At 35.1% G+C, this 23,773-nt stretch overlaps 1 protein-coding gene across 3 annotated transcripts in view; it reads left to right on the forward strand.

Moving 5' to 3' along the window:
• The window catches only part of XPO1 (exportin 1), a 43,225-nt gene that overhangs the window by 13,931 nt on the left and 5,521 nt on the right, over positions 1-23,773 (forward strand). For all 3 annotated transcript variants that reach the window (XM_082426552.1, XM_082426551.1, XM_082426553.1), the window contains 15 exons: positions 12,332-12,393; positions 12,622-12,666; positions 14,763-14,944; positions 15,950-15,998; positions 16,078-16,197; positions 17,347-17,475; positions 18,360-18,518; positions 19,804-20,001; positions 20,292-20,430; positions 20,636-20,817; positions 20,899-21,055; positions 21,160-21,323; positions 21,614-21,748; positions 22,084-22,267; positions 22,593-22,699. In XM_082426552.1, coding sequence (XP_082282678.1) covers positions 12,332-12,393; positions 12,622-12,666; positions 14,763-14,944; positions 15,950-15,998; positions 16,078-16,197; positions 17,347-17,475; positions 18,360-18,518; positions 19,804-20,001; positions 20,292-20,430; positions 20,636-20,817; positions 20,899-21,055; positions 21,160-21,323; positions 21,614-21,748; positions 22,084-22,267; positions 22,593-22,699 — 2,012 coding nt within the window. The remainder of the gene's footprint in view (positions 1-12,331; positions 12,394-12,621; positions 12,667-14,762; positions 14,945-15,949; positions 15,999-16,077; positions 16,198-17,346; positions 17,476-18,359; positions 18,519-19,803; positions 20,002-20,291; positions 20,431-20,635; positions 20,818-20,898; positions 21,056-21,159; positions 21,324-21,613; positions 21,749-22,083; positions 22,268-22,592; positions 22,700-23,773) is intronic.

The raw sequence follows: 23,773 nt of genomic DNA on the forward strand, positions 1-23,773 counted from the left end.
TCAGTCATGGTTGTATTTGTTACTGAAAAAATTAGAGGCTAAAGTTCTCCCTGAGGACTTGACAGTTTTTGCTTTCTGCATGAATGGGAGTGGCATGCTTTGGTTTTTATCATAAAGTCAAAAGCTTCCATATATTTCTATGTAAGTATCAAATATATACATATTCCAGGGCATATGTATATTTAATATATGCCCTGGAATATGTATATATTTAATTTTAATTTTGAAAGTCTTACCATCTTGTTTGGCAAAAACTGGTGGAGGCAGGGTGGTGATTATTCTCCCTGAGTCAAGAGAATTCTATTTTATTCATGTGTTCCTGTTCTGTATTAGTGAGATACTTCATTTCTCTGCAAGCAGTACTTAAAAGAACATCTATTAGAATCACCTTTCCCCTTGCATTTCCCCTTAACACTAGTGATAAGATTGAGTGGGATGTAAACTTTTTAAAAAGTACCTGAAGTTCCTATCACCACATATATGGTTTTCACTGTCAGTGAAGTCATTACATGGAGGGGAAAGTGTGATGTAATTTTTAGGGTCTTTCAGAGGCTCAATATTAGAAGAGCATGTAAAATGGCTCCCAGAGAATGTTAGTGAACTCTATCTATCTTTAGATATAAAGCAGCAACTTTGCATGATGCATTTAATGGTTTGTGTTTTTAAGGTAATTGATCTCATTTATAAAACACTGGGAAGTAAATTTATTCACTACTATATTTATAATTCTTTCCAACTTTGTCAATCCTAGGAGGCTTCTACAATCCTAATATTTTGTATCTCGCGAAGTATACTAACATTTCTGAATGTTAATTTTCCTTCATCTTTAAGTAACTTCGATATTGGAAATAAATTAGTATAACCCCCAAAATATTGTACATTCCTTTTGTTTATAATTGCCATATCTTTTTTTTTCTTTTTTAAAATATATTTATTTATTTATTTATTTTTAACTGCGTTGGGTCTTCGTTTCTGTGCGAGGGCTTTCTCTAGTTGCGGCGAGAGGGGGCCACTCTTCATTGTGGTGCGCGGGCCTCTCACTATCGTGGCCTCTCGTTGCGGAGCACAGGCTCCGGACGCGCAGGCTCAGTAGTTGTGGTTCACGGGCCCAGTTGCTCCGCGGCATGTGGGATCCTCCCAGACCAGGGCTCGAACCCGTGTCCCCTGCATTGGCAGGCAGACTCTCAACGACTGCGCCACCAGGGAAGCCCCTAATTGTCATATCTTTTAAGCTGTTGTCTCCACTTTAGCTAGTCTTTGTCCATTTTAGTACCATTAGGTATTAAGACTATACAAATATATTCCCTACGTCAGAGTATTACAGGTAGGAAGATAAAACATGTTAAAAATAATATCATTTTTTAAAAAAATATCATTAAATTAGGCGTATATGTAATGAGTGCTAACACATGCTAAAAGAGGGGAAAAATCAGGTTGGCACCTTTGGACAAGCTCATTCACGAAAATGGCAATGCTTGATGTATTTTAAAGGAAGGATAGGTTTGGTTATCAAACCTATCAAACAGCAAGCCAAGATAAGTTTTGTAACTTTTTTCCAATCCAGCATATATTTTATCAGCTTTCAGGTTCTTGTCCATAAGCGTACGTTAATTTTCACATGTTCTTTTAGTGGAATGGCATTTTCAACTTAGGGCATTATCTAAAGCAGTTTGCCAGGAAAATACCTGACAGTTCTGGACTGAGTTAGATGTCTCTTGCTCTGTGTTCCCTTAGTGTGTCCTGTACCAGCGGATCACAAATGAGTAAAATTTTAATGAGCAAAAGACAGATAATAGCCAAGTAAGGACATGTTAAAAAACATTTAATTAAAAGATATTTTAATAAAAATAGAGCAAGGGAGATATAACCTTCATAATCATTTTAATGAATTTAGATTTATGTAATACAAAATTAACTACATTGCTCTGATTTTTATCATTTTGCTTTAGGTCAGAAAAATGTTTCTTTTGGTCACCCCCATCCCCACCTGCGATAACCTTTATCCCACTTAGCTATCACTGTTTTTCTCACTCTTTACCTTATCCTCCCAAATACGAGCTTAACAGTATCAGGGATCAGAGAATGTCTTTATTGCATTCTTACTGCTTGGTATATAGGTGTTCAGTATATAATTGTTCAATTAATGAATTACTTATTATTGAAGTACTTCAGTGACTAGCACCACTCCCTATTTGGGATTCATTCGTCTATTTAAGAGCCTAATGACTTTCCCAGTATTTTTGCTTTTACATTTTTAAGTAAGTCAAGACAGTTTTTCATTTTAAGATATGGAGTGTAGTTCTCTGTGCTATACAGTAGGTCTTTGTTGTTTATTTTGTATATAGTAGTGTGTATATTTTAATCCCAAACTCCTAATTTATCCTTCTCCCAATTCCCTTTCCCCTTTGGTAACCATAAGTTTTTTTTCTATGTCTGTGACTGTATTTCTGTTTTGTAAATAAGTTCATTTGTATCATTTTTAAAGATTACACATATAAGCGATATCATATGATATTCGTCTTTGTCTGCTTTACTTCATTTAGTATGATAATCCCTAGGTCCATTCATGTTGCTGCAAATGGCACTGTTTCATTCTTTTTTATGCCTGAGTAATATTCGTGTGTGTGTGTCACATCTTTATCCAGTCTTCTGTCAATGGACATTTAGGTTGCTTCCATAGTTTTTAAGGAACCTCCATACTGTTCTCCATAGTGGCTGTACATATTTACATTCCTACCAACAGTGCAGGAGGGTTGCTTTTTCTCTACACCCTCTCCAGAATTTATTATTTGTAGACTTTTTGATGGTGGCTATTCTGGCTGGTGTGAGGTGATACCTCATTGTAGTTTTGATTTTCATTTCTGTAATAATTAGCGATGTTGAGCATCTTTTCATGTGCCTTTTGGCCATCTGTATGTCTTCTTTGGAGAAAATGTCTTTTTAGATCTTCTGCCCTTTTTTTTTTTTAACTGTTTTTTTAACTTATTTATTTATTTATTTATGGCTGTGTTGGGTCTTCGTTTCTGTGCGAGGGCTTTCTCCAGTTGCGGCCAGCAGGGGCCACTCTTCATCGCGGTGCGCGGGCCTCTCACTATCGCGGCCTCCTCTCTTGCTGTGGAGCACAGGCTCCAGACGCGCAGGCTCAGTAGTTGTGGCTCACGGGCCTAGTTGCTCCGCGGCATGTGGGATCTTCCCAGACCAGGGCTCGAACTCGTGTCCCCTGCATTGGCAGGCAGATTCTCAACCACTGCGCCACCAGGGAAGCCCTTCTGCCCATTTTTTGATTGCGTTGTTTGGGTTTTTTGGGGGGTTTTTTGTTTTTTTTTTTGTTTTTTTGAGCTGTGTGAGCTGTTTGTATATTTTGGAGGTTAATCCCTTGTCAGTTGCATCATTCGCAAGTATTTTCTCCCATTCTGTAGATTGTCTTTTTGTTTTGTTTATGGTTTCCTTTGCTATGCAAAAGCTTTGAAGTTTAATTAGGTCCCATTTGTTTGTTTTTAAGACAATATTTTTGACTCAAGAAAAAGAAGAAATTTTAATACATAAGTGGAATAATTTCCAAATAGGGAGTGGTTACTAGTCATTGAAGCAAAGGTACACTAGGACTGTCAGTGGTGTTGGTTCTTCTTTCTTGTCTGCAGTACACATCAGCTTTCATTATAACCCCTGTTCCTTTTGTAAAATTTTGGTGCTTGGTTTAGAAGATTCAAACCATAAAGAAGTGGGGGGAGGCCTCCTTTGTCTCTCCCTGAAAAAAATCTTTGTTAAGGAATCTCTATCATTTTAATTTAAACCAAAGGATTATATTTTAATCTGTTAAGGCACATGGCTTACAGATCATTACATTTCATGAGATATATACAAACTTGCTGACATTGAAAAGGGGAGTGGTGAATTTATGAGGAAAAGGTTCAAAGTGATAAAGCCATAGTATCTTGATTGTCTTGCATGGTTATTGGGATATGATATAAGAGGGTAATGTGTGTAAAGCCCTCTGCATATCTAGGTGCTGACTGGATAAACACAACGTGTATGTTGCCAGCCTTTTTCCATGAAAATACTCCCACTTCTCTCCGTTTCACCAAGTAATCATATACTAGTCTCAGGTTACGTTGCAATTTCTGCAATAGCATCCTAACTGGGCTCCTTAACACCCATTTATGTGTGTCCCTTGTAATATATTCACAACAAAGGATTTAGCATGATATTTTAAAAAACAGAACTAAATCAGGTCACTTCCATGCTTAAAGTCTCTCATTGTACTGAATATCACATGTTTAACTTGTTGCCTTTAAGCAATACTGGCTTTTAAAAATTGTTTGCTTTTTTAAGTTTTATTAAGGTATATTTAACATATACAATAGACTGTGTGTGTTAAAGTGTACAATTTGATACGTTTTGACTCATGCATATACCCGTGAAAGCACCACTGTTATCAAGACCTTCTTCTTTGTGATTGCCCTCTCCTTTACCTCCCCAGCCCCCAATCTGCTTTCTGTCACTCACTTGATTAGCTAGGAGTAGAATGGATAGATCATATGGTAGGTGTATGTTTTTAGCTGCCCAACTGTTTTCCAAAATGGTTGTATCACTTTACATTCTCAGTAGCAGTATGCTTCCCATCCTCACCAAAGCTTGGTATGGTCAGTGTTTTTAATTCTAGCCACTGTAGTACATATATAATGGCTTCTCACTGTGACTTCTGCTGTTGAGCATCCTTAACGTCTGTGTGTATGTCTACTTATTTTAAGTTGATAGTGTTACTCCCTGTTGAACAGAGATAGTTGTTTCCTTTGTTGGTCATTTTGAAAAGAAAATTTAAGTGTTTGGGCTCTTTAAGCCCTTGGTTCTTAAGCAAATCCATGAGAAACTCCTTTTTTCTCCTCATAGAATGTAATGTTTGAAATATCAGTCTAATGGCAGATGTGACAGGCACTCCTATTCGTGTATTTTTGCCAGTTTTATAACATGATGGGATAATAAAGCAAAGATAATATTGATTAAATTTACATTTTATCTAATAAAACAAGGCAGTATTTTTCAAGATGTTCTTTTGCATTTCAACATCATACAGACAGAAAGTATTTTCCCACCACTTCAGGTTAAGGTAACAATTTGATCCCCCCAAAGTTTCCTAATTCTGTGGAACTTCCATAAGAGGTCTTTACTTGAGACCTAACAATTCCTAATCCTTACATCCTTACATCCATGCAGGAGACAGGAACCACCTATAGATTTTATTAAAGGGGCGTGGATTTTATTATGATAGTTCTTTTGTTATAGGAAAAATTGTTGAATTTTTAATAAAATAAAAACTTGTTTTGTTGTGATTAAATATACATAATGTTTACCATTTTAAGTGTATAGTTTATTGTCAGTAAGTAAATACATAGTATTGTGCAACCATCATTACCAGTCATCTCCCGAATTTTTTCATCATCCCAGTTGAAACTACCGATTAAACATTAACTCGCCATTACACTCTCTCCCCAGGCCCTGTTAACCATTATTATGCTTTTTGTCTCTATGAATTTGCCTATATTAGGTAACTTATATGCGTACAATCGTACAGTATTTTGTGTCTGGTTTATTTCAGTAGCATATGTTGCCAGGGTTCATCCATGTTGCAGTATGTAACAATTTCATTCTGGATTGTTTCCAAATTTTGTCTATTGTAAATAGTGATGCTATGAACTTACTAAAATTTTAATTGCTGTATGTATTTTAGAGTTTAGTATCTGAGGCCGTAAGCCCTTTTAGAGTAATAAATAAAGAATAAAGATCCATTCCTCTTAAAACTACTAAACATATAGGCAATAAGTTATAGTCTAATTCTAGCCTATCTGTGGGAACCCTAGGTTAAGAACCCCTGCTTTTGAGGTTTTTTTAGCTGTTCATTTCTTGTTTTGCTGTTTATTCGCATGAGTATTTTATTGAGTGAGGAGTAGGAACATTATTCTGGATTCCTTTGGGCAATAAGGTAAAGAGGACAGATAGCTGTATTTTAGTGACTATCTTTCTGATGATCATTGGTGGTGGTTTAAATGGACAGATGTTTGTAATAACAGTATGACATGGGAAAAGAGCCTTTCTTGCCAACAGGCATGTGAAAAGATGCTCAGTATCACTAATTATTAGATAAATGAAAATCAAAGCTACAATGAGGTATTACTTCACACCAGTCAAAATGGCCATCATCAAAAAGTCTACAAATAATAAATGCTGGAGAGGGTGTGGAGAAAAAGGAACCCTCCTACACTGTTGGTGGGAATGTGAATTGGTAATCCACTATGGAGAAGAGTATGAAGTTTCCTAAAAAAAACTAAAAATAGAGTTAACCATATGATCCAGCAATTCCACTCCTGGGCATATATCCAGAAAAGATGAAAACTCTAATTCAAAAAGATACATGAAGCCCAGTGATCATAGTAGCAGTATTTACAATAGCTAAGACATAGAAGCAACCTAAACACCCATCAACAGATGAATGGATGAAGAAGATGTGGAGGGTGGGTGTGGGTGTGTGTATACACACAATGCACATACACACACAATGAAATACATCACTCAGCCATAAAAAGAATGAAATAATGCCACTTGCAGCAACGTGGATGGACCTACAGATTATCATACTGAGTGAAGTCAGTCAGACAGAGAAGGACAAGTATCATGATATCACATGTGGAATCTTTAAAATTGATACAAATGAACATATTTTAAAAACAGAAATACTCAGACATAGAAAACAAGTTTATGGTTACCAAAGGGAGAAGGGGGGGAGGGAGGGATAAATTTGGAGTATGAGATTAACATACACTACTATATATATAAAATAAACAAGGACCTACTGTATAGCACATATATTGTGCTGTATTGAATATCAATGTCTCATAATAAGGTATCATGGAAAGAATCTGAAAAAGAATGTGTGTATTATTTGTATATAACCGAATCACTTGCTGTACACCTGAAACTAACACATCATTGTAAAATATTTTAAAATGTGAAAGAAAAGTTTCGGTTATACATGGCTTTGATGGAAGGATGTGATTACAGAGTAAACAAATATTTAAAGTGAATTTGATCGGATAGTATTGCACAATGGTTGAGACTGGATTGAACTCAGTTTTGTCTGATTGTAGCTTTACTTTTGTAAGAGTGTATCAAGGCTTTCCATTTTCTGTGTTGTATGAAAATTAGCCACTATGAAAGCAAGAGATAGGAGTCTGCAACTTTTTTTTTTTTTTTGGCTGCTTTGGGTCTTCGTTGCGGTGTGCGGGCTTCTCATTGCGGTGACTTCTCTTGTTGTGGAGCACAGGCTCTAGGTGCACGGGCTTCAGAGCGCAGGCTCAGCAGTTGTGGCGCACAGGCTTAGTTGCTCCGCGACATGTGGAGTCTTCCTGGACCAGGGATCGAACCCGTATTCCCTGCATTGGCAGGTGGATTCTCAACCACTGGGCCACCAGGGAAGCCCCAGAGACTGCAACTTTTTAACTCATATTTTAGTTTGTTTAGGAATGCACTTTTCTCTTAATAGGTAGAATCTTGTATTTGGTTGAAAACTTAGTGCATGACAGTCTATATCACTGACTAGCTAAGAGGCTCATGAACAACTTTACAATTAAAATTTAGAAAGGGCTTTTGCCTCCATAAGAATATGGCACCATCAGTATGTTGTAGTCAGTAAGTTCTCATTTTAAAGGGTTTTAGTGAATCAAATTCTGTTATGCATTTCTTTTACCCTATCATTAAGTATCTAATATTTGCAAGATGTTCCTGGGGGATAAGATTGTTAATATTGCTGTGTAACTAACTTGCAAGATGATATATAACTTCTAAGTCAGGATGGGAGTTACTTAAATCTCAGCTTTTTAGCTAGCTAATGTTGGTACTATCAACCTACAGGATTGTGTAGGCTATTTGGTGTTGCTTTGTTTTTATTTGAAATGGGACTGTCAAAGAAATTTTTCTTGACTTTGAGAAAATAGAGTTGGATTATAAAAGATGCATGCATAAACTCTTGGATAAGGAGCATTCATGTGCCATAAGCTGCCTTCCAGTGAGTAGTTAGGCATTTTTATACTAGTGTACCTTGTTTTGAAGAAATTATACATGACTGGTCCTTTAAAAAAAAAAAAAGTATTCCTTTTCAATAAATAATTCAAAGGTTTACTTTAATAACTTTGGAGGTGAATTTTTTTGTTCATATTTAGAAGAACGGGATGGGGGGCTATGGATATAAGTATGCTAGATCATTGTAGGAGTCCTTTGAAAAACTTAGTAACCATATAAGAGCATAATTGTGTTTGTCAAAGGCATACAAACTATGTATGAGAACTCTTCAGTGAAATGTTCTTCAGTTTGTTTTTTTTAATATATATATATTTCAAGTTTTCTTTATTCCCAAGGAAGAGCTTAGAAGGCTGCTGGAAGGAATATCCTAGTCTCTTCACATACACTTTGTTTTTTGTTTTTTTTTTTTTAATAAATTTATTTATTTTATTTATTTATTTTTGGCTGCATTGGGTCTTCGTTGCTGCATCCGGGCTTTCTCTAGTTGCAGGAGGCGGGGGCCACTCTTCATCGCGGTGTACGGGCCTCTCGTTGCGGTGGCCTCTCTCGTTGCGGAGCACCGGCTCCAGGCGTGCGGGCTTCAGTAGTTGTGGCACGTGGGCTCAGTAGTTGTGGCTCGCGGGTTCTAGAGCACAGGCTCAGTAGTTGTGGCGCATGGGCCCAGCTGCTCCACGGCATGCGGGATCCTCGCAGACCAGGGCTCGAACCCGTGTCCCCTGCATTGGCAGGCGGACTCTCAACCACTGTGCCACCAGGGAAGCCCCGCATACACTTTCTGAATAATTGGGAATAGTTAATTTCTGATTAGTATGGTTTTTATTGGATATGAAATCTTGTAAAGGTAGTTCTTGTTTTAAGAAATTTGTTTTACATAAATGTCACTTTTGCAACTGGCAGACGACTGATTCTTTTGGTACAAAGAATAAATAGACACTGGGATTGAAGTATTTTCTGTTAAATCTTAGAAGCTGAGCTTTCTCTGCTACTTGTAAACATTTGACTTTTCTCCCTTGATACATGTGACACCTTTTTTTTTGGCTGTGCCGCGTGACTTGTGGATCTTAGTTCCCTGACCAGGGATTGAACCCAGGCCACGCAGTGAAAGCCCGGAATCCTAACCACTAGGCCACCAGGGAACTCCCACCATTTCTTTTTTAAAGGTTCAGTTCGCAATTGTAAAATTGTTCTTAATTGAACTGCTTTTATTTTTTTAATTCTGGGTAAACCATGGGAAGGAATTTGGGGAAAGGAGTTATGGTACTTAATCAGATAAGCTACATAGCAGTAGGAGATTCTAAACAGACACTTGTGTGCAGCAGTACTTGATCAAAAAGGTGTTGTTTACATATAGTTTCAATGCTTTGGATGGATGGAAGTACTGATCATTATAGAGTGACGTTAAATTAAGAGACTTTAAAGTCTTTTTAAAGTCTCAGAGACTTTATTGTCTGTGAGATCCTTGTAGTTTTTTGGGTTTTTTAAACTACTTATTTCACATTTTTCCTGCTTTCATCTTTTACTCTTTGCTCCATCTACAGGTGAATTTCAGAAGCCTCTATAAAAAAGGGAGAGAAGGTATTTAATTGATTTAATTGATAACAGAAGAGTGAAGGATCAGTTTGATCCTGTTTTCTTATTCTCGGAGGCTGAGAAAAGCCTCAAGACTCATACACATTTCAACCAGAGGCAGGAATTGTAGTTCTACTCTTGTTCCTTATGACAGATTTAGAAGAAAACTACTGAATCTCTTATTATTTGGTATTGTCAGTCATTTAATCTAAGAGAGTAGGCTGTATTTTTGGTTTTGTTTAAACCACGTTTTTGCCTATATTAGAGGTTTCAGAGGGGTGCTTTTTATTTGTTTATAATGGCCCTTTTCCTTAATTTTTTTTGAATTTTATTCTGTTTATTTTTTTATACAGCAGGTTCTTATTAGTTATCTATTTTACCCCAATCTCCCAATTCATCTCACCCCCCCGGCCACTTTCCCCCCTTGGTTCCTTAAGTTTTTAGGGGCCTTAATGACAGTAATTCATCTGTAAAGAACAGGAGGGTCAACAATATCAGAATTGTTTTGATTTGATCTAGTGGATATTAAGGACATGAGATTGTTGTGTGGGTTAACCTAACTAAATGGTATGATTTAGCACTCATTTTAAAATAAAACTTGTTCCTCTCGTCGGTTTGTTTGTTTAATCACCTTATTGAATCTAGATCTGATTTTATTTTGTGTGTCCACAAAGCCTCTTGTTTTTTTTAAAATAATTTTAGACAATAGAAACACTGACCCAAAAAGTACAGAATGTACTTACACCTCTTAGTTTATCCTTTTAACAACTTAGACAACCATAATAAAATTACCACAACCAAACATTTAACATTGGTTCAGTACTATTAACTGAATTATGGACCTTAATTCAAATTTCACAAGTTTTCTCTCTTGTCCTTTTCCTAGTCTACAATTTATTTAGTTGTGTCTCTAGTCTCCTTAATCTGTGACAGTTCTTAATTTCTGCTTGATATGTCTTTGACACTGAGGAGTTTTGGTCAGTTATTTTGTAGTGTATTTGAATTTAGGTTTGTCTGTTGTTTTCTCATGATTAGACTGGGGTTCAATATTTTGGGGCAAGAATACCACACAGGTGGTGTGTCCTCAGTCCACCAAACCAGGGGTACATGATGTCAATATGTTTAATTATTCATTTATTATTAATCTTTTATCAGTTATGTTGGTGCCCACTAGTTTTCTGTTTACAGGATTACTGTCTTCCACTTTGAAAGTGAAAAATATCTTGGGAAGATAATTTGACAGTATGCAGATAATGCATTTCTCCTGAAAGTGTTGCCCATTTGTTTTAGCATTCATTCATTGGTGGATCTTGTCTGCAACAATTAGTACTGTGGTCTTTGCCTAATGTAGAAATATTTAAAATGTCGATAACATAGTTTTCAGTAGATTGTATGTGTTTGTATATAACAGTTAAATTTTTGGCACCTGGCAGGCAGGTTTTTTAAATGATTCTTATATTGTGAACATTTTTAATACTTAACATTACATTTCAGTTGATGAATAACCCTTACTTTGTGGCTTTATTGTACTTATGAAATTTTTCTGCAATTAGGAAATTATTAATGTTTTTTGAAGGTTGTTTTAGCTCATGAAGATTACTATATAAAGGTAGTTTTACAATCAAATAAGCACTTTGTTGCCTTCAAGTTGACTAAATTTCTGGCTAACTCCTTATGGGTAAATTTCTTAGCATATTCCTTCTCAGTGGATATTGAGTCCAGTGTTGTAGATTTGTTAGATGAGACTTGGTACACACAGTTTAACAAAACCTTTATCTGTATTTTTGAAGTTCAGATAGCTTTGAAAATTCAAAAATCTTCATAAGTCATTTGGTGGCAAAACCTAAATTATTAAACAGATGTAAGAGTAGTCTTTATTCTTTGTAGTGGGAAAAAATAATTTGTTGGATTAGGGAATCTTTCAGACCCTTTGGGTATGTTAATGTGTAAGTGTACCACATTACTTTAAATTTTGAGGGGAGCTGTAGTAGATGCCAAGTAAATTCTGAATGATGCAAATTAAAATCAAAGGCATGAAGTCAACTGTTGAAAGAATAAAAGGCATGAAATCTTAACTGTTGAGGAACAGATTATACTATTAAGGTACCCTTAAGTAAAGAATACTACAAATAAAAACTTCCTCCTTAACTCTATTTTTTTCTACATTGTAGGACAAACAAGTTAAAATTACTTATAGGATTAGCTTAATGCTATAATTAAAATAAATCTGAAAAGGATTAACATCTGACCCTGATTTATAAATATTTACATAAACTTATTTATAGTGCTCACAGAGTTATGTCGTCAAGGTTTTTGTAGTTTTAACCCACAAAAATAATGTGTTTATTTAGATGAACAATACCTTAGTCCTTTATGGGGTTTTTTGTTTTGTTTCGTTTTTAATTTAAAAATCACAGCTTGGTATACTTGACTGTCTAACATTAAAGAATATCTTAGACTACAGTAGTTCGTAATTGTTAAACCAATATTTCGTAAAGTTTAACAAAAACTAAAAATTTAAAGGAGTAGTACACTAAACTAATTGGCATTTTTCAAAAATGCCATAATTGGCGATGGGATTCAGGTGTATCATCTGACTTTACTGTGCCCTCCCCCACCCCCAGTTTTTTTTGGTTCCTGAAGATTTATTAGCATGCTATGAAAGTGTTGAATAATTTTTTTTTAATAGGGATTAAAAAATATGTTGTTGGCCTCATTATCAAGACGTCATCTGACCCAACTTGTGTAGAGGTAAGAGCTTTTTTGCAGATTATTGTGAGAGTATAAAATCATTTAAATATTGGGTCTTCAACTTAAACCCACTTCTGTCACAGACATACAGACACATATATGCACAATCATTTACAGTAGATCTGCAATCATTTTTTTTTCTCTCTATGGGGGTGTGGGTTGCCTACATTTGTTATTTATGTATCTATTTTAAGTCCTCGTTTAATCTAAACTTTTTTCTTTTCTTAGAAGGAAAAGGTATATATCGGGAAATTAAATATGATTCTTGTTCAGGTAAGTTTTTAGTTGACACAGTTTCCCTGAGAAGGATTAAGTGCTTCAGTTCAGGCTGAGTGGTGGAACAAAATAGTCTAACCTGCTTTTATCGAATAACTAAACTAACATCTTGCAGAGTAGTGATAGTAATCTTCACAGTAATTACAATAGTTAGCCTGCCGTCTAGCATTTAAAATTGTTAATATGCTTTGGTAGGAAACATCAAATACGGTACTGTAAAACCTTCACTTCTTTGGCTCCAGTATGGATTGAACTGATTAAAAAATTTCTCATCTAATGCAAATGAAAACTACAATGAGGTATCAGCTCACACTGGTCAGAATGGCCATTATCAAAAAAATCTAGAAACAATAAATGCTGGAAAAGGTGTGGTGAAAAGGGAACCCTCCTGCACTGTTGGTGGGAATGTAAATTGTTACAACCACTATAGAAAACAGTATGGAGGTTCCTTAAAAAACTAAAAATAGAACTACCATATGACCCAGTAGTCCCACTACTGGGCATATACCCTGCAAAAACCATAATTCAAAGAGACATGTACCACAGTGTTCATTGCAGCACTGTTTACAATAGCCAGGATGTGGAACCAACCTAAATGTCCATCAACAGATGAATGGATAAAGAAGATGTGGCACATATATACAATGGAACATTACTCAGCCATAAAAAGAAACGAAATTCAGTTATTTGCAGTGAGGTGGCTGGACCTAGAGTCTGTCATACTTAAGTCAGAAAGAGAAAGACAAATACCGTATGCTAATGAATATATATGGAATCTTAAAAAAAAATGGTACTGATGAACCTAGTTGCAGGGCAGGAATAAAGATGTAGACATAGGGAATGGACTTGACAAAAGGTGGGAGGGGGAAGCTGGGGTGAAGTGAGAGTAGCATCGACATATATACACTACCGAATGTAAAATAGTTAGCTAGTGGGAAGCAGCAGCATAGCATAGGGAGATCAGCGCGGTGCTTTGGAATGACCTAGAGGGGTGGGATGGGGGGAGGCTCGAGGGAGGGGATATGGGGACATATGTATACATATGGCCGATTCACTTTGCTGTACAACAGAAACTAACACAATAAATAGTTACTCCAATAAAGATCTATTAAAATAAAAAAATTTTTTTCTCATCTGTCTCATACTGTGCATGTTTCCTTTCCATGTCCACTATCTCAGTCTTATTAATTCATTGAAAAAATTGGCTTTGAATTCAAGCATCCCTTTAATTGATCTCTATACTTAGCCTGTTTTTTAATCTTTCTATATGTGTAACTTTAGAAATTTTAAGTTTACCTACCTTTTATAATATGTCCAAAAAATTTCTTGAGAACATTAATTAGTATGTGAGGGAAAAAACAGGTTTTTTAAAATTTAGTAAGTTATAGAAACATTGGGTTTTCCTAAACACTTGGATTTTCACTAAGTTAAACTGGCTTAAAAAAAAAAAGTTAAACTGGCTTTTATTGAGGACTTTTTGTTGTTAACGTATCTCTGAATGGGAAGAGGGAGGAGTCCAAAGAGGTTAAGTTGCTTACCTCTTACTTAACAGGTGCTATTACAGAATATTGTTGGGAAATCCCTAGCATACAGAATCAACAGTACAGACCTTAAAATTGAATGCAGTCCATTAGGCTTTTGGTCAAAGATGATTCTTTCCCCAAATGTAATGCTTCTTTTCTTCCAAATTTGTATCTCCAAACCCTACCTATATTTCAAGGCCCAGATTCCAGCCAAAGAAAATATCTTTCCCTGCCCATCACCTTTTTATCATTTAGAGTTAGATCTTAGAGTCTCTTAGGATAATTTGCACATATCTGGCAAATATTGATATGCATACACATTAGAGCTAGATTAGATGAATCAGGTTAATTGAGAGGAGGAACAGGGCACTTGAGACACAGAACTTTGTGTTGTAGTTTCTACTCAGTACATTCTGTAGAGAGCAGCACATTTCCTGTCTTAATAAAGGGGAAGAAAATGAAAGGTGGTTGATATTTGCTCCTGCTTTTGGTATCACACAATTTCTATGAAGTTTGTTTTCTTTACCATTGACAAGTGAAATGAAATTAACATTTCCTATCTTATTTTAGATACTGAAACAAGAATGGCCAAAACATTGGCCAACTTTTATCAGTGACATTGTTGGAGCAAGTAGGACCAGTGAAAGTCTCTGTCAGAATAATATGGTGATTCTGAAACTCTTGAGTGAAGAAGTATTTGATTTCTCTAGTGGACAGATAACCCAAGTGAAAGCTAAGCATTTAAAAGACAGGCAAGTAATTGTTTTGGACATTTTAAGTAATTTCTCTAGCAATTTCAAGGAATTTGGAGGTAGATTGTAAATTTTTAAGGAACTATGATTATTAAAAGTTAATACACTTAATTCTTTTTGACTACAAATTTAAATAGTGCTAAAGTGGCCTAATATTCTAAATAATGGAGGCTTGAAAAATATGTATGACATTATAGCAAAATTAACTTCATGCATGTCATGTGGAAGGAATATAGGTTAAGAATTCCCAAAAAACTCTTTGGAATCTGTTTTATATGATGTCTAGTTAATCATAGGTCCAAGGATATGACTTGTGTCCAAATGTCTACTTTATTCTTAATGTTCCTACATTTTATCGGTTTCCGTATAGTTAACACCAGGAACATGCCAGATTTTATTTTCTTCAACATAGTAATAAAAATGTGTTTAGTCATTAGGGAACAGAAATAGAAATGTTTTAACCTTTATGTATTCAGACTAGCTTCAGAATTTAGGATTTTTTCTCTGGTTTGGTGTGTAAGCACATTTTAGGTTTGGGGATATATCGAACACTTCTCTCATTTTGGAGAGTTCTGTTTTGACTGTCTTGATTTAAAAGACTAGATTGAGGGACTTCCGTGGCCGTCTATTGGTTAAGACACCGCGCTTCCACTGCAGGGGGCGTGGGTTCGATACCTGGTTGGGGAACTAAGATCCCACATGCCATGCGGTGTGGCCGAATTTTAAAAAATAAATAAAAGATGAGATTGATTGAAATTATTCAAGTAGAGTAAGGATGACATGAAAACCAAACCTTCAAGAATGAAATTAAGTGCTATTTATAGGTGAGTTTTAAGAGTGATATTTACACATAGTTTTAATAGCTTTGTAACTTGCATGAAGTTATATCTATGTTTATAAATAGAAGTAACTCAAGTTTTCAATGGCTGCTGAAATGTTAGTATATAAATAATGACAGTATTCATTTCTATGTGTGTTCTGAACTGATCAATTTTTTTTTTTTAGCATGTGCAATGAATTCTCACAAATTTTTCAGCTTTGTCAGTTTGTGATGGTAAGTGCTTTTAATTTCATTTTTAAAAATAATTAATTATATAGGAAGATGATAATTTACAATCATGTTTTTGTTGTAGGAAAATTCCCAAAATGCTCCACTTGTACATGCAACTTTGGAAACGTTGCTCAGATTTCTTAACTGGATTCCGCTTGGATATATTTTTGAGACCAAGTTAATCAGCACATTAATTTATAAGGTATAGTGAATACATTTCAGTTATATTTATCACTGGATAGTGGTGTGTATTTTCTTAATTTGTAATGCTCTTTTGAATATTAAAACCATTCCACATTCACAGCCATAATCAACCTTGTTTCTGAGATGAAGAAATTGCTCAGAAGAACTTTTCTGTAGTTTCAGCTACTAATTCTTAAAAACAGTGTCAGAATTTTATGATTCTGCCACTCATACCAGGCAATCTCCCAAATTCTATGTGAACAACTAATAATGAATTTGGTTGCCTTTTAGTTACAGTAGCATGTAATACCTATGTAAAGTCTTATAATTGTTCATCCAGAGATAGTTACCAATTGGTTATATTTCCAGATGTTTTCTAATCAGATATAATGAGTAAATTATGTATTTAATCAAGACCTTATAAAAGCATACTATTATAACTTACGTTTGGGGCTTTGTAGTTGAGGGCTTGATATGGTCATATTCTAATCTGAATTTACTGTGTTAGAGCCACCATTTTATCCATAGACAGTTTATTTTAAATTGTTTGCCATTGTCAACAGTAGTGCAGGAAATATTGGACATTTATGCACTTGTCCAAATATTTACTTGGTATAAATTTTAATACGTGTAAGTATTGGATCAATAGGTATGTCCATTTTTAAGGCTTCTGATGCTTACCAAATTTCCATCCCCTAATGGGAGGCTATTTTTCTACCTTCTCAATAGTTAAATATGAAAGAGCCAGTTTTCCCACACCTTATTAATCCTAGGTACATTGTCCATCTCTTAAAATCCTAAACAATTATAATCTTTTTAGATTATACAGAAAACATGATGTCTTTAAAAGTCATGTAATAGATTGTGGGGAAAGTTTCTAAGCAACTTTGTGTTTTCCAAGTGTCTGAGGACACATCAGAAGAAAACACAGTATTCTCCTAAAGCATTTACTGTCTATTGGACGGATAACAAAATTTCCTTAAAATACATGTGCCAAAAAACCCTATCACCACCTATTTGCCTGATATTTTTCCTCTGTGTTCCTGATTTCTAAATCCTTTATTATTTTTTTAATTGTTAATTTTAAGTAAAGTGCTTCAGGCCATTTAACTTTATGCTTCCTTCCCCCCCACCCCCCACCCCACCCACTTTTTTTAAATTAAAATAGTTCCTGAATGTTCCAATGTTTCGAAATGTCTCTCTGAAGTGCCTCACTGAGATCGCTGGTGTGAGTGTAAGCCAGTATGAGGAACAATTTGTAACGCTATTTACGCTGACAATGATGCAGCTAAAACAGGTAATACAACACCCTTAAAAACTGACTAAACAATTTTAGTGCCTTAGAAAAAGTTGGGTTTGAGTTGAACCATTTCAGCACAGCTTACCATAAATAGATCAGCTGTAATGTGATTGTACATTTATTATACAAAATGAAGGGTAAGCTAGAAATTTTTATGAACATTTTGAAAATTCCTTGAAGTAAATGTTCTGGGAGTGTCATGGTAATTTATTTCTACAGAATTTAGAGGCTTGGTAACCTGGGGTTTAATATCAGTTCTGCCTTTGACCTTTCATCTCTTAAATGAAGGGATTAGCCAAGTGTTAGTTTGACTAGGTGTATATGAAATTATCTAGAAGGTTAATCATAAAACTACATTACTATATATGTTCGAGATCTGAATCAACTATTTTTACATTTTTAATAACACTAGGTGGGAAAACTCTGATGTAGGGAATATTTCAAAGCATAATCTTTGAGGAAATTTTACTACTTGCAACTTTTAAAAAAATCAAAAGCTAGGACAGAATGTTACAAAAATGGATATAATAGACCAAGGCATTCTAGGGAAGAATAAGCTGTTTAACTCCATATGGTTTTTTTGTTGTTTTTTTTAAAAAAATTTATTTATTTGGTTGCACCGGGTCTTAGTTGCGGCAGGCGGGCTCCTTAGTTGTGGCATGTGAACTCTTTATTGTGGCATACATGTCTAGTTCCCTGACCAGGGATCAAACCCGGGCCCCCTGCATTGGAAACTTGGAGTCTTATCCACTGCGCCACCAGGGAAGTCCCACTCCGTATTTTTTAAAATTAGTAAAAGGGTGGTGGAAATTTAGAACTTAAATGTGGTATCTTTGTTGTTTTTAAAATGAAGGGGTTATGATCCATATTTAAACTTGCAGATGCTTCCTTTAAATACCAATATTCGACTTGCATACTCGAATGGAAAGGATGATGAACAGAACTTTATTCAAAATCTCAGTTTGTTTCTCTGCACCTTTCTTAAAGAACATGGTCAACTTATAGAAAAAAGATTAAATCTCAGGGAAACACTCATGGAGGTAGGCTTTGTGGAGCCTTTGGCTTCTGAAATTAATAATAAAAACTTAAAGTACACCTTTGTTCTAAAAATTCCTATACCTTTTAACATATCTTCTTACCTGTTACTTGTCTGTGCAATATAAATATATGTTGTCAATTCTGAATTATAGTTGTTAAAAGCCAAGTGTCACGATTTTTGTGTTCTACTCAATACCAGATCAATACTTTATAATGAAAATTAAATTCCTGAAGCGTGTGCAGATTTGTCATTTCTAAGATGAAAAGTCTAAAGACCTTATTTTAAAATTGAGATGTAATTCACATAACATAAAACTATCCATTGTAAATTGTTTGATTCAGTGGCATTTAGTACATTCACAGTGTTGTCAACCATTTACCTATTCCAGAACATTTTCATCACCCACAAAGGATGATGTACCCATTGAAACAGTCACTCCCTCAATCCGCTCTACCCTCCAGTCCCTAGCAACCAGTAATTTGCTTTACATCTCAATGGATTTAACTATTCTGAACCTTTCATATAAATGGAATCATAACATACTGATTTTTGTCATTGGTTTCTTTCAGTTAGCATGTTACCATGTTACAGCACGTATCAGTACTTAATCCCTTTCATGGCTGAATAATACTCCTTTGTATGGATATACATTGAGTTTTGTGTCCATTCATCTGTTGAACATTTGGATTATTATTATTTTTTTTAATGATTCAGATTTTTCTTTTTAATTTATTTATTTTTGTTTGTGGTGGGTCTTCATTGCTGCACGTGGGCTTTTCTCTAGTTGCGGCGAGTGGGGGCCACTCTTCATTGCGGTGTGCAGGCCTCTCACCGTGGTGGCCTCTCTCATTGCAGAGCACGGGCTCCAGCCACGCAGGCTTCAGTAGTTGTGGCTCACGGGCTTTGTTGCTCCGCGGCATGTGGGATCCTCCCAGACCGGGGCTCTAACCCATGTACCCCACATTGGCAGGCAGACTGTCAACCACTGCGCTGCCAGGGAAGCCCCATTTGGATTATTTCTACCTTTTTGCTATTACCAAATGTCTTTTAATGTCCATACCTTTTTACAATCACGTAAGTTTCTTGACGCGTCCTAGGACATGTCAGAAGAAAGCACAATTGTTCCTAGAGAATTTCTGTTGTCTGTTTGATGAATAATGAAATGTCAGAGTTGTACAGAATGCAACATGAGTTTTTATTTCCCATCAACGTAGCAAATGGAAAGCAGTTTGAGGTTGGTTAGTAACGTCTAAGGATTGTTTTAATAGTTTTGGTCTCCTGTGTAGGCCCTTCATTATATGTTGTTGGTATCCGAAGTAGAGGAAACTGAAATCTTTAAGATTTGTCTTGAGTACTGGAATCACCTGGCAGCTGAACTCTATAGAGAGAGCCCATTCTCAACATCTGCCTCTCCATTGCTATCTGGAAGTCAACATTTTGATGTTCCTCCCAGGAGGCAGCTGTATTTGCCTGTGTTGTCCAAGGTAACAATAGTGGGTGGTTGAGTGTGCTTCCTGTGATTTGGGCGACCAAATGCAAATACTGGCTTTTATTTTTTGGCTAAATCTATCCAAGCACCACTTGTGAGTTTATTAGGAATGCAAATGAGATGCAAGAAAGTTAACAATTGATTTTTATCCATGTTACTTATTCTTTTATATTGTGGGAATAATTTTGTTTGGTATGTTGGTATTAAGTGGGAGTGGGGGTTACATTTGATGTGACTGATTTCAAAGATCTGACAGATTTGTTTCTCTTGTTTATTGTTGAATAGGTCCGTTTACTGATGGTTAGTCGAATGGCTAAACCAGAGGAAGTATTAGTTGTAGAAAATGATCAGGGAGAAGTTGTAAGAGAATTCATGAAGGATACAGATTCCATAAATTTGTATAAGAATATGAGAGAAACATTAGGTAAGTTAATAAATACTGTTAATTTAATCTTTATCTTTGTAATTCAATTTAGGGTGGAAATACTTTTTTAGGAAATGTGGCATGCTTAGGTTCTCAATCTGTTAATAGCCATCCTTAATTAATGTACTGTTAGTCTTAGTAAAAATCTTTTTGCTCATTAAGTTTTGCATTTTGAAACATTTGGAATTTTTTTCCTTCCTTGTAGTTTATCTTACTCATCTGGATTATGTAGATACAGAAAGAATAATGACTGAGAAGCTTCACAATCAAGTGAATGGTACGGAGTGGTCATGGAAAAATTTGAATACATTGTGTTGGGCGATAGGCTCCATTAGTGGAGCAATGCATGAAGAGGATGAAAAACGATTTCTTGTTACTGTTATAAAGGTATGTAAGAGATAGGTATGAACTGGAACTTCAGCTAAGTGTATTTTATTACAAATGACTGAAATTTGTCTTATTTTACAGGATCTACTAGGATTATGTGAACAGAAAAGAGGCAAAGATAATAAAGCTATTATTGCATCAAATATCATGTACATAGTAGGTCAATATCCACGATTTTTAAGAGCTCACTGGAAATTCTTGAAGACTGTAGTTAACAAGCTCTTTGAATTCATGCATGGTAAATCCTATTTGCTTAATATATTTTATTTAGTTACTTTTGCTGAATAAAAAATGGAAAATTTTTCTAGAAAATTTTTTTGATAATTGTTTTTGTTTTGTTAGAGACCCATGATGGAGTCCAGGACATGGCTTGTGATACTTTCATTAAAATAGCTCAAAAGTGCCGCAGGCATTTTGTTCAGGTTCAAGTTGGAGAAGTAATGCCATTTATTGATGAGATTTTGAACAACATTAACACTATAATTTGTGATCTTCAGCCTCAACAGGTATGTGGATCAGCAAGCATATTTTTCTTAGAAAGTAACTACTGTTTTAATGAGAATTTATTAATGGGAATAGAAAGAAAGCCACTCTTGAATTCAGTTCAAGTGTTTCTGTGGTTAGGTTTTTATAGTGAGGCAGAAATTCAACCAAAAGTTTGTTAGGCTGTTTTCCTACTTAATATAAATTATTTCTGACACTTTAACAAAATTAGTTTAAGTGTATATGTGGATTGTTTGTGTGTGGTTTTCCTTATTATGATGCATGCAAGTAAAATGTCTGCCTTTTAACATAGGTCCATACATTTTATGAAGCTGTGGGGTACATGATTGGTGCACAAACAGACCAAACAGTACAAGAACATTTGATAGAAAAATACATGCTACTTCCTAATCAGGTTTGGGATAGCATAATCCAGCAAGCAACCAAAGTAAGTTTTATTACTTTTTGTAAAAGTTCTAATGGAAATTGAGAAAATTATATTTACAGAAGTAGTAAATTTAGTACCTTTGACATGTATATCTGATCCATAAGTGCTTTTATGTGTACTTTTGCACATTGAAAAAATTGTAATATTTTTATTCTGTTTTGATGGAAAATTGGGAATATTTTGCTCTATTTTTAGTAATGAAGACTTTTACATTAGTTTCACCATTTAACATTATAAATGTGATGGTGCTTTGGAGTAATGTGGGTAATGTTTTTTGCTTTAGCTACAAGAATAATTCTCATATGTTAAATGGAGTTGTTTTTTGTCCTTCACAGAATGTGGATATACTTAAAGATCCTGAAACAGTCAAGCAACTTGGTAGCATATTGAAAACAAATGTGAGAGCCTGCAAAGCGGTTGGACACCCGTTTGTGATTCAGCTTGGGAGAATTTATTTAGATATGCTTAATGTATACAAGTGCCTCAGTGAAAATATTTCTGCAGCTATTCAAGCTAATGGTAAGCGATTCTGAATTCTTATGGAATGATGTATTAATAAGTCAGTTCTGCATTCACTGCCTTGGCATAAGCATTCAGCACTTCTCACAGATTTAAATTAATCCGTCCCATGTTTCAGGCAATCCTAGACAATTTTTTTAACCACTCACATGCCCCTTTCCCCTATAAAATTAGTCTTAGTTTATTTTCCCAGGAAATTCATCTGTGTACTCTTGTCTTTAAGTTTTCTAATGGTAAATGGGAACTAATAGTGTCTGAAGTACATGTAACTGCCAGTGTAGAATTTTAGTTGTTAAGTTGGATTCCACCTGATTGTATTTTTTAGGTGAGATGGTTACAAAGCAACCATTGATTAGAAGTATGCGAACAGTAAAAAGGGAAACTTTAAAGTTAATATCTGGTTGGGTGAGCCGGTCCAATGATCCGCAGATGGTAAGTGAGATGTGCTTTTTGTTTTTAAAGTTGATGCTGCATTCTCTGGAATGTGCATATATTCTGTATGCGTTTAGCTCTTTTAAAGGTAATTAGATGTTTACATCTGGCATTATTTTATAACATTCTATTTAGGGGAGTCCTTAAGTACATTAAAATAACAAGATATATACCATCTTCGAAAGAAATTGCTGTTAGTGGTGGGGGTGTTGGTGATGTAACAAGATAGCTGATGATTGGGTCGTTTTTATTTTTCCATGGATAGAGTTCAGATGAAATTTTTGTTTTCCTCATGGCTTTGAGAGCAATTTGCAAAACTGTCATTAGTTTGCCTCTTCAGTGGTGGGGGGAGTAAGCACTTTCCTAGTTGAAGGTTTAGTCTCTTTTGCTCTCTTATTCCTGTTAGTCTTAAATGGTTTTCAGAAACTAAACCAGCTCCATATGCCTCAACTTGGGGAAAATGAGATTTATGTTTAGTTATTGTATACCTTTCATTTTCTTGATCCTGGAAACATTACCAAAAATCCTATCCTGTTTATCACTATTGTGTGGAAGTAGCACTGACAACTGTGCTACTTACTTTCATAATTTTGAACTTTCAATATTGTTCCTATTGATATGGAAATTTTTTTCAGGAATTCTCAAGGTATCAAGCTTAAATACCGAAAGGTTTTAAACATGTATTATGTATGAGGTCAGAACTGTATTTAAAATTGGAAAGTAAAAAGGATGAATTGAAGGAATTGAGAAGTTCATAATTTACAACAACTTAGGCAGTAATTTCAGGAGTATCAGTGGTAATAAGAAGAAGGGTCTCATGTTTTACAACTAAGGTTTATGTTGAGGTTTGGGGCTGTGAATTCAAAGATAGTCAAACACTTCAGATCCAGTATATAGGAAAATAAATTATTTCAGTGTTAAGAGTAGAAATGTGAGGGTGGGGGAGGAAAAAATAAATGAGTCATGGGTATGAAATGTATAATGTGGGGAATATAGTCAATAACTCATATCTTTTTATGGTGACAGATCATAACTAGACTTAATGTGATCATTTTGAAATGTATAAAAATACCA

The sequence above is a fragment of the Balaenoptera physalus genome (assembly GCF_965194825.1).
Source record: "Balaenoptera physalus genome assembly, chromosome: 15".
In the NCBI taxonomy this organism is placed as follows: Eukaryota; Metazoa; Chordata; class Mammalia; order Artiodactyla; family Balaenopteridae; genus Balaenoptera; species Balaenoptera physalus.